Raw genomic sequence first — 14,286 nt, 5'->3', positions numbered from 1 at the left:
GCTGCTCATGGGCCCTGTCCTCTGTATTGGGACCTAGGGATAAGGCTGGATGCAGACAAAAACAAAAATACTGCCTGGAGCCAGCAAATTGGCTTACTGGGTAAATAACCAGCTGCCAAGCCTGAGGATCTGAGTTCAACCCAGGACCTACATGATAGAGCACTGACTCACATACACTGCATGCACACACGCACACACATAAATAAGTAATATGCAGTCATAATTTTAAAAGCCTGTGTAGATTTTGCCATCAGGGTCCTGGTATTTTTATATGTACAAAATTTAAATGTCTCTGTTCTTGATGTTTTTGTTCACATGTTATTGGAAGGAAATGCCTAATTGCTTGAATCATTTACTATAATTCTTTGATTGTAGAAAACTGGAGATAACAGGGTACTCTACTAGGAAACGAGTGGGTGCCTGACCTGACCTGCTCCCGTGTCTGTGGAGGCAGCCCTTCCTGTTAGCTCCCTTCTTGTGTTCTGCACTGTTTGTAGACACGCCCGGCCTCATCAGCCCTCACCTCTCCTTCCCAGGCCCTTTCTTCTCTACCGAATGATGGGAAACAGGATTCAAAGTGCTTTATGGTTTTTAAACATTGTACCCCCTTCCTTGCACCTCAATAATCTTTACCACAAAATGGAAGCATTACATGAAATTTACTGTATCTCAAATCTGGGCATTATCCCTGTGTTTACTTGGCACACAAACCTTTCTTCCCCTCATTTACTTAAATTCCCTGAAAGACTTTTTAGTTGAGTTTGGAGATTGGTTTCATGGTTATTCTCAGCTGTGGCTGTTTCTTCTCAACTTAATCCAGAGATGGTTCTATGTATAAATGGAAAACTGTGCTTGTCTAACAATGGTTTCTTTCCTTGCTACTTAAAAAAAAAACAAAACAAAACTATTATTTTTAGAGGTTTTTAAAAAATTATTTAATAAACTTAAAGTAAAAAATATTTATTATTATTTATTTAATGTGTATGAATTTTTTGCCTGAATGTATGCCTGTATGCGTCATGCATGCCTGGTGGCTGCAGAGGTCAGAAGAGGGTGCCATTTGTTTAGACACCTGTTACCCTTCGACCGTTCTCCATCTCCTCCCTCCCCTGTCCTTATCTCCTTTGCCTGTATTTTGAGAAACACTACCTGGCTGCTGTCGAGTTTCTGACCTTTCACGGTGGGAGCTGGCCCTGATGGCTGCCACAGCAATCTCTGCTGCTCATGGGTCCTGTGTCCCCTGCATTGGGGACATTTATGACTAGTAACATTTATAACTCATGGAACTCAAGTTATAGTTATGAGCAGCCTTGTGGGTTTTGGGAATTGAACCTATATCCTTCACAAGAGCAAGTGCCCTTAACTCCACTTAGCCATCTCTCTATACTCTTAAGGTTGTGTGTGTGTGTGTGTGTGTGTGTGTGTGTGTGTGTGTGTGTGTGCGCGCGCCCATGTGCATGGCGATCAGAAGAGAGAGTATCAGTCCCTGGAGCTGGAGTTGCAGGTGAGAGTAAGATGTCTGACTTGTGTGCTGGGAATTGAACTCTGGTCTATACAAGAGTAGCAGCACTCTTTTCCTGTCTACTCTCATCTCTGCCTGTTCTCTTTTGCCTCTGTAGTTGTAACCCAGTAGGAAGTGGATTTGCTGCCCTCGTTGTGTTTTGCAGCATACTTCTCAAGACAAGCTGAGTTCAGTTATGTGTGGTTAACTGTGGCTTCTTCCATCATATTAAAGCCTGCCTGGCCTAGTCTAATGAACAGAGGTCCTGACCTTCCTCCAGTGTTGTCTTGACATTTGCAAACTTGGTGTGCTTGGTCAGGTTTCTCACTGAGGTCTTCAGGTCTAGTGTGAGTGCAGTATTTCAGAGTGACTAAGAGCTTGGTACGAGCTTGGTACTTGAAGGCCGCTTGCCAGCTGTGGGACTGGACAAGCTGTTCTAATGTGTGGGTCTCTGTTCTGTAAAGTGAGTGCTGACACTCCCCAACTACTTCAGAGTGACAGCATCTCAAGGCATTAGAGACTTAGATGCATCCCCCTCTCTGTTGGAAGTGCTACTCTGGTTCTGTGGCCGTCAGCTACCCTCTGCTATTGCTTGCTTGTGATCTGTTGACAGTTATCTAGCATGTGTGCTGTAACTAACCCGCATGCCTGCATCTTGTCAGCAATAGATGCAGGAGGAAGGAGGCGAAGGGCCCAGCCAGGCTCTCTGCTCTTTAGAACAGACTCCAAGTCACATGTGTCTCTGGGCCACTGATAAAAACACAAGAATCTGACCACACCCACCAACCCTAGAACACCAGGAAATAACGGGTTTAACCTGGTATGTCCTCCCACCTTTTCAACCCCTCCAACGTCAGTTGGATTCCTAGCGAAGGAAGAGGAGATTGTTCTGGGAAGTGATGAACAGTGTCTTCCTTAGGAGCTCAGAAGATTGTCAGGTTTGATGCTTTGAAGGCAGTGCTTATATGGAAAAATGGGGAAGTCAGTCTTACATTAGGATAAAGTTGCAGCATGTTTAAAACACTTAAAAACCCTTTGCGTATGGTGATTCTGCTGGGAGATTTAATTTTTGACATTAGTATGCACATTTTAGGAAGAATATTAACTAACACATTTGTCAGTTTTCAAGGGATTAAAAAGTTAACTATAAGTGATTTTAAATATTTTGTCTTAATTTTTAAAGAAAAGCTGGTATTTACCATCTTGCTTTTATAATCAGACTTTAACATGTTGTAAAAGGGTATATGAAAAAATTGGGGGCCGGAGACATGGTTCAGTGGTTAAGAGCACTGACTGCTCTTCCAGAGGTTCTGAGTTCAAATTTCAGTAACCACATGGTGACTCACAACCATCTGTAATAGGATCTGATGCCTGATGCCTTCTTCTGGTGTGTCTGAAGACAGCTACAGTGTACTCATATACATTAAATGAATAAATAAATATTTAAAAAATTTTGATTCAAGTATAATTGCAAGGTTGCATCTTTTTTAAATTAAAATTATTTTTATTGTATCTCTAACTAAAAGGTAAGATCACAAATATTAACAAACTTTGTGACATTAGTAAGCTAAATACTTTCTTGAAATTGTTTTGCTTGCAAAATGGCTCTTTAACCTCTTTCTGTTTCTTTTCTACTAATTTAACATGTGTCCACTTGGAACCCCCTCCTGCCCCCCAATACTTGGCTTGAGGAGGATGGTAAAAGATGATAGTTACATATTTACTGCTGTGCCTACTACTGCACCTCAGCACTGCCATTTATCCCCAGCACCTGCTACTTTTCTGACTTGTTCTGATTAATTCATATGCTTTTCCCAGAAGAGCGTTTTATACAGTGTAAAAGTACTGTTATAAAACTTTATAAACAACCAGGTGTGACCTTTGTGCAGGAGAGGGTAGGTGGTGATGGTTCTCTTGTTGGAATACCAATGGCTTCTGAGGGAACTTAACGTTTTACATCATGGGTATTTCCTACGTGGATTTTGAGATCTTCAAAACACACATGCACAGAGAATCCAAGCATATACTCTCACAGATACACATACACACAAGCACAAACGTTTTACAACTTTTAAAAGTAAAGTGAATTAAAAGCAATTGTGCTTAGATTTTTAAAATTACATCCTATAGTTAAAGGGACAGCCTTAGAGTGATACCAGTTAGTTGTTGGTCTAGTGATGGTGTTTCCCAAGAATGAATACTAGGAATGACTTTGTTTAATACGTGCATAGCCTTTGAGTTGACTAGATATCTCATTGTCCACTGCCAAAGTTGTATATAGCCCAGTTTGCTATTTCAACATTTATTAGTGACCTTTTATTTCTCATATGCACACTGATGCTTTTGCTCTGCAAGAGATATGCTGGAATCTCCCTTTTCATACTCATAAAGTACGTTGTACCAACACTCAGATCATCTTATATTTAGATTCCAGAATTTTCACTGAGACTCGGTGGGAAAAGGAAATACAACTGGGTACCAAAATGATGTCTTAATGTATCCTTGTAGTTTTCAAGGCAACTCGATTTTATATACTAATCTTGTTGTGGTGTTGTCTGGCTGATTTGTAACAGACACATAGAGGCCATGAGTTCCTACTGGTTGTGAGTTTTTTTGTTGTTTAGTAAGCTGGCCCTAATAACTTTCACAACAGGTTAGCTGTAATTAATAATGTACTCTTTAGTGTTTTTATAACAAAAGGATATGTGGGATAATGCATGCCATAATTAGTTCTCATATAGTTCCAAACATCATATCTTATGCCATGTTTTATCTAAAAATATAAGACTTTGTTTAAAATACTCACATGTGTATTGAAAAATACACAAAAATCAAAATGGTTTATCAAATGTAAGATGACAGTATTTTCAGTCATAATTATCAATTTCATTAAATGATATACCTAAAGCAGATGTGAAATCATTTTTGTAAAACCAAATTAAATGATGAAAGACTTAAGTTCAAGGAAGTATTGAGATTAAAATTATTTACTCAGCATTTCTTAAGAATTCTAAAAAAAGTTAATGAACATCTGTTATAAGGAAGTAAGATCAATGGGGTGTAATTAAGACTAAATTAATAGGCTAGCTCAGCTTCACACTTTAGGGGAGAATTTGTGCTTTATGTCCTAAAAGATATTAATCAACATTAGTTGCATAAAGTTGAGCCTAGCCTTAAAAAGGAATTTCTAAAAATGAAGTAGATTTTTATAGATAATTATTAAGAATTGTTTTGAGATGTGGCTAGATGTACAAGGGTCCTGTACCAGTATAACTAGTCCAGTTGGAATAACCCTGTCATGGCATGAAGGAGTAGTATCTATTTGATATCTAATAGAGCTCTCATTTTGGTTTTGTTCTTTAATGTCTAATTCAGTATTTCTCATGTATAATACCAAAGCCATACACACACATTTCCCACACACACTCCCTGCCGCCAGTGCAGGAGATCAGACCCAGGAGGGACTTGGTTATGCTAGGCAAGTCCTCTGCCAGATCATCCTCGAACCACGTTGTGCACATTTTATTTTGGAAGTGGAATTTAGTTACATATAGATAACTTACAATAGCATGCAGGATACAGCTAAGTCACTTGTGTGATAGAATCACTTTAACCAATTATGTATTTTTGTCAAGAAAGGATGAATATTGCCACGTCTTCAGAACTTACTCCAGGTGTGTTTAGACTTCGTCTTAGCTGTTTCTCTGTGCCCAGCAAGTGCTCATTTATCACTTCCCTCGTGTTGATTGACAGAGCAAATGAATTTTAATGGTAGTTTAAACAGAATATGATTAGGAAGCCGGTTACAGAAGAGGTTGTGTGTTTTGGAGCTGAATACATACATTTACCGAGTTACAAGCTGTGTTGGATGGTCTGTGCTACATCTCTGCTTACGAGCAATAACCATTATGACTCAAACACTAATTTTAACCTTAGCCAACATCCTTGCGTTGTGGGTATTTACTCATAACTCGTTAAATAGGCTGAGCCTTTAAATTGCTCTATCATCTGTATCGTTCCCACTGATTGTGAAATTGCTAATAAAATGATAGCTTATTTTTGTAAATTTTTACATAGAACTAGAAAGTCTGAAGAAAATCATGTGTTTTTAATAATCAAATGAAATCTATTTTCTTTGGCAATAAAGTGAGTTATTTTACGATTAAAACATAAGAAAGTATATGTTTATTAAAAGATTTGCACTCCGTTTATGCTGTGTAAGTAGGAAGCGTAGCTTGTGTTCGGCCCACACTTGGAACTGGAGGATGTCCTTGCTCTGGGTAAGGTTAGTAACACTGTGACAGCCTGAAGTAGAGGTGCTTTACATACAACCACGCTTTAAATTCCCCACAAAGAGGTTAAAGGTTTGAAAGAATACTGACTTACCACCCTCCAAGCTAGTCTGTAGAAGCTAATTAGAATCTCATTCTAGAACTCAGGAGAATTTTATTTAAGCATGTTTTGCTCATAACATAAAAAAAATATTTTTCATAATACAGTTAATGTAGGCTCTAAAAGATTAACCCTTTCAGCAAACCTGCTATGTAAAAATGTAGATTCATAAACAGACAAATTTGGCTATTTAGTCTATAAGATGGATGATTCACCTTATGTTCTTTAAATGACATGACATTAAAGATGTTATTTGCTTTAAAAAATCATTTGCTATTCCAAATTCAGTTTTCACCTAACATTTTTAGAACACTTGCATTGCGAAAGTGTACAAGTAAGAGTAAGACAGAGTAGCCACATTGAGTTGTGGATGTAAATGCCTGCTTTGTGCCGAGTTCTAGATTCCGTACTGTGGATCTGAGTGATCTGGTTACAGGAGCATTCGGTGCTGCATCTGGAACCACTCGGCCTGGGCTAGGGCTGGGCTAGGGCTGGGCTAGGGCTGGGCTAGGGCTGGGCTAGGGCTGGGCTAGGGCTGGGCTAGGGCTTTGGCGTCTTGCTTAACTGTGTGTGAATTGGGGGGTGGGGGGATTCTTACCCCTTCTTTCTCTGTCGTCTGTTGCCTGAAGATTAATTGCGATATCTCGTTTGATACTTGGATATAGTAAAACACAGGTGGTTACTCACACCTGTAACCAAGCTCTAGGAAGCTCAAGGTAGGAAGGTCATCTGGAGTTTGAGGCCAGCGTAGCCTACAGGGTGAGGCCCTACCTCAAAACACAACGCAGACAAGAATCTAGTGGATATGTTTTTATTGGTAGTGCCTAAGAAGTAGCACTTAAGGCTTCAGAGAAACACTGGACCAAGCTTGTTCGGTATTTTCATCTTTAGGATGGGATGGAGCCGCCTGCTCTTTATTGTTTGAGGTCTTATGTTTCATTCATTCTTCTTGCTGCACAGGCATGTTTGACTGACAGCAGAAAGCCATAAGCACATGTTTGCTTTTCATATTTTAAAGTTGGGTACAAGAATCACTGAATGGGCTAGGTCCGAATAAATGCAGGAGAATGTGTGCTTAGGTCCTGAAGTATAGTAAATAGCCTTTCCACCTTCCTTTAAAAAGATAGAGACACTGATGGATTCTTTACAACATTTGCTTATGAGAAAAATTACAGTCATTGAAACAAAACTGTCAGGGAAGCTTTGCTCTTAGCCTTTTGTAAGATATCAAGAGATCTTAGATCCTTGTAAATGTTTTTAGAAAACTATAAAATTTAAAACTGGATATTTTCTGCATAGCTACAGCACAACATGTAGGCACTTGAATCTGTAAGTACCGTTAATTTTGAATTTTCAAAGATGGTGTTTTAAAGATGTATGAGGGGACCAGTCATATTTTCTTGTTGACCATTAATTGTTGTAGATTAGGATGGTGCCTTAAAGTTTGAGGACTTAAGTTCAGATGTGAATGTTCATGTAAAAATGTAAACATGTAAACATGCATCGGATTCCTTTGGTTGTTCATAACAATAACAGTAACTTGGTTATGAAAGCTAAGTTCTCTGGTGGAGTCATGGAGCCTTTCTTGCAGTTCTGAGACTGGTTCAGCTGCACCTCCAGTAACACATTATGTCAGTATATCTTTATTATCAGGACTGAAATCTTGATAGAGAAAAGACTTGACTCTGACATTAAATCACTATCTTTTTTTTCATTACCAAGTCCAAATGCCAAGGAAAAGTCAGCCCCTAGTCTGGGGAGGTATATAAACAGTTGAATAGAAGTCACTGGCAAATTGTACTTTTTAAAAAAAAACCTATCTCAGTAGTCCCTTTCAGTCCTGATTAAGCTGCCTATGGTTCATTAAGAAATTTGACACATAAGGTAAAGCATTTCTTCTTAATGTAACAACTGAGAAAATTATTAGTTGACATTGAATATTATTGTTTTAGGATAAATTTTTGAATGACTTTGTTTTTACATTACCTTTTAAAGGGTTTCTTTTAGTCTGTATAGGCAACTTTTATATTAGATCTTGTAAGTAAAAGTCAGTTATAGTTAATAATAATTAATATTGAACTTTATTCCAAATTTTATATGTAATCAAAATGTTATATATGATTAACTATTTAAACTCAGCCAAGATAATCAACAGGCTTTGTTGGTTTATTATAATAAGGCTGGATTATAATTGTTAGTTTCAATGATGGCTTCCCTGCTTCCTCTTTCTTTACTTTGCTTTGTCTTTTTTGAGATAAAACCTCACCTAGTAACCCTGGCGGTTCTGCCTACTTTTACTTTCTTTTTGCATTGCCTTTTTTTGAGATAGAGTCTACGTAGTAACCCTGGCTGGCCTCAAAGCTTGTGTCAATCCTCCTGCCTCATCTGGAGGGATTCAAACATCAGTTACCACTTCCAGCTTGTTTATTTTAAATTTTAGACAGTTTGTTCTTAGAAACCATTAGGAATGATGTAGGTGCTCTTTGTAGAGTAAGTGGGCAAGGTGTGCCCTCACATTTATAGTTTAGCTGAGAGAATAGTCCTTAAACAATCATTGATAAAGTTTAAAATCTCTGTAAATGTTAGCACGAGATAGAAAAAATCAGCACAACTCTGACTTTGAGATTTAGCATCAGAACCATTATTTTTAGTATAACATAAAAAGAAAATTGAGTAGCAGGTATTGACTTTGTTGGGTTTTAGTATAAAATTTTGAGGGACTTTTTTGCATAATAGATTTTTTAAAAGATCAGTAAAGTTCTTCTGTAAGAGTGTTGTTGAATAATGTTCATTTAATATTTTGAACTTGAAAAATGAGCATAGAGTGATTGTGAAAATAGACTCTTCCATCCTAACGCCACGTACTCAGCCGGGACCATGCTGTGCTGTGGGACAGTGTGGCTGCTAACTGTTGTCCCTTGCTGACCAGATGACTGCACACATGCAGAATAGCGTGCACAATCAGCAAGTGGCACTATGCATTTTTAAAGTGACACATGCAACTTCCATTGCAATCATCAATACAGCAAAGAAGCTAGCATTGCTTTTATTTATTTTTTATTGTTATCAAGCAGTTTCCTATAAATTTTCAGCAAAATATCAATTTAACCATAATTCTAGTAAGAAATACAGGAACTGTAATAAATAAAGCTTTTGGTGCCCATAATTTTAAGTCAAATCAGTAGCTCGAATGTGTTTTACAATCCCATTTTGATTCACTGTCACCCTGCTTTAGGTAGTTCTGTACATTTATTTTGCTCTCAATATTTATTTTATAAACCAGTTCATCTTCTTCATGGATTTCTGCTCCTAAGTAGAAAAGGTTTTGAATCCTATGTTGTTAGCATTTGCTATAGTGAGTGATAGATGAAGTACCCAAGACATTCTCACTGAAAGACAGCTTAAGGGAAAACAAACAAACAGCAAAAGCACTGTCTTTATTTACAGCTTCACTGTCGGTGGAAGTGTGATGGCAGAACACCCCAGAGAAGGACATCTTTAGTGATAGATTTACATACCGTTAGCTCACAGTACTGATTAGCAGCCGGGCTCTGGACTAGCTAGCTGGGCATGTTGTTTGGGATGCCTTTGATTCTGTGGCTTCTGAAGCTTGCTGGCTGCATGCTTGTTGCCTTTGTTCATGAGACAGGTAATTACTTGATAAAATGAAGTGCATCGCTCTGAACAATTGACCCTTTGGAGCAGTCCAGGCTGGTCAGCAGTCTAAACCCACACTTTAAAGCCATCATTATGGCCTCAAACTTAAGAGTCTCCAAGGTGCAAACAAAGGTGTTGTCTTCCTTTAATACAAGTCGAGTGCCGTTCTCAGACTTGATGAAGTATTTAAATTGAATAATATTTGACGACACAGAGAACTCCTCCGGAAACCCATCCAGCCTGCTTTTGGATACCAGAACAATGCGAGATTTTATTTTTGATATGAAATCAGGAGCATTACAAAAGATTCTCAGTCCTTGTGAACGATCGTGATTATCTGTTATTTCCAAGAAAGTAGTCTCTCGGGGTGTCAGCTGCTCTTTTTCCCACCTGGATTTCACCTCCTCCGCCAGCCCCTTGAGCTGGAAGAATTCTGCTTCTTGAGCAAGAAGTTGATTTTCTCGAAATCCTTCCGGCAGTAGAAGTTCTCCATTTCGTAGGAAGTTTAGGACATGCCTGAAGAGGAGTCCGTCCCTGTCTATGAAGTAATGGCCATCGGCATCAAATGGACACAGGATTTTCCCGTTCACGATGCCTTCAAGGAACGTGTCTGGGTACTTGGTCAGTGTCTGCTTTTGAGTAATGTATAAATAGCCACCAACGTTGAGGGTCATCAGTGTGGATCTGCAGTTCTTGCCTTGCTCAGCATCTTCCAGGCTGTTGTGCCTCCCTTCATACTCCCTTTCTTTTTCTCTTCTGATCAGTTTACGCTCCATTTTCAAGATGCTATTTCAGCTTGTTCTTCTTGGCTTGGAGATGTTGTTTTCTTTTAAAAAAGAAACACTACCACACAAGCACGCCTTTATTCCGTCCCAGCCTGGCGATGCAGTGAAAGGCTGGTGGCACCGCCTGCGCCGGCAGCTGGGTCTTGCAGTAGGTGGCGTGTCAGCTATGCATGCAGGAGCTTTCTGGAGTAAGACGGAAAAGAGAATTTGCATTTAACTGTATCAGGGAAGGAATATGTTGCAAAAGGATTTCCATGTGTGTTTTTGAGTAAATGAGAGTTCCTCACAGTAAACTGACTTCCCTTTACCAGTTAAACTGCCACTCCAGTAAATGAGTCGTTAGACCAGAACTGAGTCACACTGTCACCTTTTAGAAATAGAAATAGTATGTGTTGCACTGGCATTATTTAGAAGTAAATCATAATAGGAACCCTAAGGTGAAAGAAACTGGCATATAGAATTTTTCCCTATAGAGTACAGTTTTTACAGTGTTGTAGACCCTGCATCTGGGCTTGCTGTTGTGACACTGAATCTGAATTTAGTGTTTTGGATTTGGGTCTCTTTGTTAAATGAGAAGAAATTTGCATAACTTCTTTTCACAAAAGGTCTATTTTTTACTTAAAGGTTAAAAGATGTCATGTAGGCTGGCTTTGTAGTATTCATTTACGTTTTATTAGTTAGGATTTCATATAGGAAATCCATGAGCTCATTTTACCCTTCGGTGCTGCAGAGAATCCTGTAGCCCTGTAGCAGAGAGAAAGCTGGTTCTACATGCCTGCTTGGTTAGGTCTTGTTTGTTGTCTCACAGAGAGACTTGTGTGAGCGGAGGCCTCCCTGACCCTTTGTTCTTAAAATATGCCTCTAGAAGCAGAGCCCTGGAGGTAAGAAATGGGTGTGTTTCTAGTACATATTACTTGAGCAGCCTGTCTACTAAATTATCCCAAGGAACTCTGTTGTAAAGTTTGGCTTTTATATGAAAGTCACTTACTTCTGCTGAGTTAATGTTATTTTTAAATTATATATATCTTGTTAAAGGTATTAAAATAATTTCTCTTTTTTAAAGGCCCAACATTTATATTCTATAAATATGGTTAAATTTTCATTAGATATTTTTTTAAATTATAAATTTAACATTTAATAATGAGTTTTTCAAAAACTAATTGAAATTGGACTAGAAATCTAAGACATGATCATTTTTTAAGCGGAAAGATGAGATTTTTTTTTTAACCAAAGATGAAATTTTATTGGAGAGAGGTTTTAGTGTTTAACCTGGGTTTTACAGCTTGCTTTGGTAGGCCATAAACTAATGCCTCCCTCTCAGCCCCGTAGCATTTAAGAAGAGTGTGTTCTTACATTCCGATTGTGTATGTGTGTGCGCACGCGCTAAAATGAAGTTTTACTATGGGTGTGACTTATTTTAAGAACTGAATAGTTGGGTGGAAGATACCAGTTTAGAAATCATGGAGTTTTTGTTACTACAAGTGATTAACATCAGCAAGAGCATAATAGTTCATAGAATTAGTCTTTTCTTTATTAACTAACAGAACACCTGAATTAATACAGTATGATTATATTTTAGGGATAGGTTTTCTGGCATAGCTCAGCTTCTTTGATCGTTTTTGTAGATGCCTTCATGGGACAGCTCTGATGTTGGTGCTAGAGAACAGGCTTCCCATTGGGGTGGTGAGCAGCTAGAGTTTGCTATCTTCTACCTGAAGCCCACTTCCAGTTTCTGCTGCCAGAATTTCAGCACCACTGATAAGTCTCTGTTTCTTCAGTCTTGCCTTTTATGTTGTCATTTTATTTATTTGTTGATACAGGGTCTCACTCTAGCCTAGCCTGCCCTCGAAGTCTTAGTCTCCCTTCTTCAGCCTCTTCAGTGCTAGGATGCCCAGTGTGAGACACCATGCCTAGCTTACAGGCTTACCGTGTACAGTCTGAGACTCCCGCACCATGGGCCCTCTACCCTGAAGACGCCCTCACTCTGGGCTTCATCATGGAGTGCTTTGCTTCTTCAGACGTGCCGGGCATGATTTGCTCGCCAGCTTTGGCTGCCACTGGTGGTTGTGACTGACACCTTCTCATGGTGCCTTACTGACGGGTGTGAACCCACAGGACTTCCCTTTTGTGTCTTGTCTGCCGGCCAGCATCTTACAAAAGGAAGCTGGCATCTAGTAGGTGGTACCTCATCCATATTACTGCCATTTCAGCCTCGTGATTGCACTTGTGGAATTACAGGCTTCCTTTGATTATTGCTGCCTGTGTGGTACTTGCCAGCTTGACTTTGTGTGGACTCTTCTGACTTTTCATTTGTGATAGACGCTTGTTGTAGGTAGTCAGTTAGCTCTAAAACTGTACAACAGTGCTTGTGTGATAGTACCAGTGATGGTCCCTGTTCCAACGACTGTCTCCACCTCACTACAGGTACAAAGTAGAACTGGGCAGTCCAGCAATTCTGTCACAAGAGCGTAAGTCACACATCAAAGATCGGCTCCTTTAACGGCCTTAGACCACTAGTTTAGAGTACCTCACCTAACTTTGTAGTCAGGAAGACATCATTGTGAAAAGCAGAGGTCCTGCTTTCCTTATGACCGTAATTCTTTATCAGAGTTAGATCACACTTGATGTGATAATGCTTGCATGCCCTTATCCCCAGCTCTCAGAAGTTGAGGCCAGAAAATCCTGAGTTCAAGGCTGCTATCCTAGGCTACATAATAATGTTCTTTTTAAAAATAAAATTTAAAAAAGGAAAAAGGAGAGTCTCATAGATAATGCTGAACCTTACAAAAAGAGTCCTTCAGCAGCTTTGAGAATTAAGTCAGTCCCTCATCTGAGCATTTCCTATAGTTAAGCTCAGCGCTTAACAAACTTTTGCCAAAGCCTTTTGTGAGGTAATGCTCATCTCCTGTCTGTAGAAGGCAGAATTTAGTCAAGGCCAATAATGGAATTCCCATCTTTTCTACCAGTTGTTGATGGGAAGTGATTGGTATATATGCAGGCTCTGTTTGTATGTTGTCCCAGGAGAGGAAGTGCCCTGCTGATTCACAGGTACAGGAAGGGGCTGATGCCACCGGACTCAGCAGATCCCTCTTCTGTGAGGTCCTGACAGTGCATTTCAGGAAGCAGCACTGGTTTTCGGAGCTTCCATTAACAGAAAAGCGCCGTCTCCATACTCTGTGTCTCCGACAGAGCTTTTGCCTGTGTCACTCACCTTCTAAAGCGGTGAGTTCTGTGACGTCGGGAGGGAAAGCGGGAAACAAACTAGGGCGGTTGTCTCTCTCTGGCCGAGACTCCACTCTGTCCAGTGTATTGATCTGTGCTTTGACTTCACTGTGTTTACAAACCAGGTTTCTCTGTGACATGTGCTGTTTCTTCATGGTCCCTGCTCAAGCACTGGCTGTGAGTGGCATTCATGCTGCTATTCCCTAGGAATATTTGATGTTAGCCTATTTGTTTATTAAAAACAAAGTGCCACTGAATAATTTCTTTCATGTGGATCTAGTTCTGTTTGCATGTCAAAGTTTAGTTGTGTTTGAAACACAGAAATAGCATGGGCTGTGTCTGGGGCCAGAGCAGCCCTGACACAAGTGCAGTGTCAGCCGGCCGACCACAGCATCTCCCGAGACACAGAGGACCAGTCTTCCTGGAGCTCACCCGACACCATCTCTGGCCAGGAAAGCGAGTGGCTGTGTCATTCGTGCCTCCTGGGTTTCCGGGGCTGCTTCTCCACGGAAGCTGAGGTGTGTGGCTACATTGGCAGGGTTTTAGAAAACAGGAGTGTTGTATCAAAGGAACAGATAAAAAAAATGACGTTCAGGTAAAATTCCACCCCACATTCTTGCTTTTTTTTTTTTTTTTTTTGCAACAGAGATAATCTTGACAATTTTAAATCTCTTTTTAATTGTGTTTTTAAAGATTTACTTATTTATCTTGTGTATGCGGGCGCACTGC

At 39.6% G+C, this 14,286-nt stretch overlaps 2 protein-coding genes across 2 annotated transcripts in view; one reads left to right on the top strand and one right to left on the bottom strand.

Annotated features, from left to right (window-relative positions):
* The window catches only part of GTF2F2 (general transcription factor IIF subunit 2), a 96,161-nt gene that overhangs the window by 34,499 nt on the left and 47,376 nt on the right, over positions 1-14,286 (top strand). The window lies entirely within an intron of this gene.
* Positions 9,547-10,326, bottom strand: KCTD4 (potassium channel tetramerization domain containing 4; the record flags this gene model as incomplete). Its single annotated transcript, XM_080916699.1, has 1 exon — positions 9,547-10,326. The coding sequence occupies one exon, from the start codon at positions 10,324-10,326 to the stop codon at positions 9,547-9,549; it is 780 nt and encodes a 259-aa protein (XP_080772825.1).

The sequence above is a fragment of the Micromys minutus genome (assembly GCF_963924665.1).
Source record: "Micromys minutus genome assembly, chromosome: 5".
Classification (NCBI taxonomy): Eukaryota; Metazoa; Chordata; class Mammalia; order Rodentia; family Muridae; genus Micromys; species Micromys minutus.
This window is presented reverse-complemented; position numbering and strand designations above follow the sequence as displayed.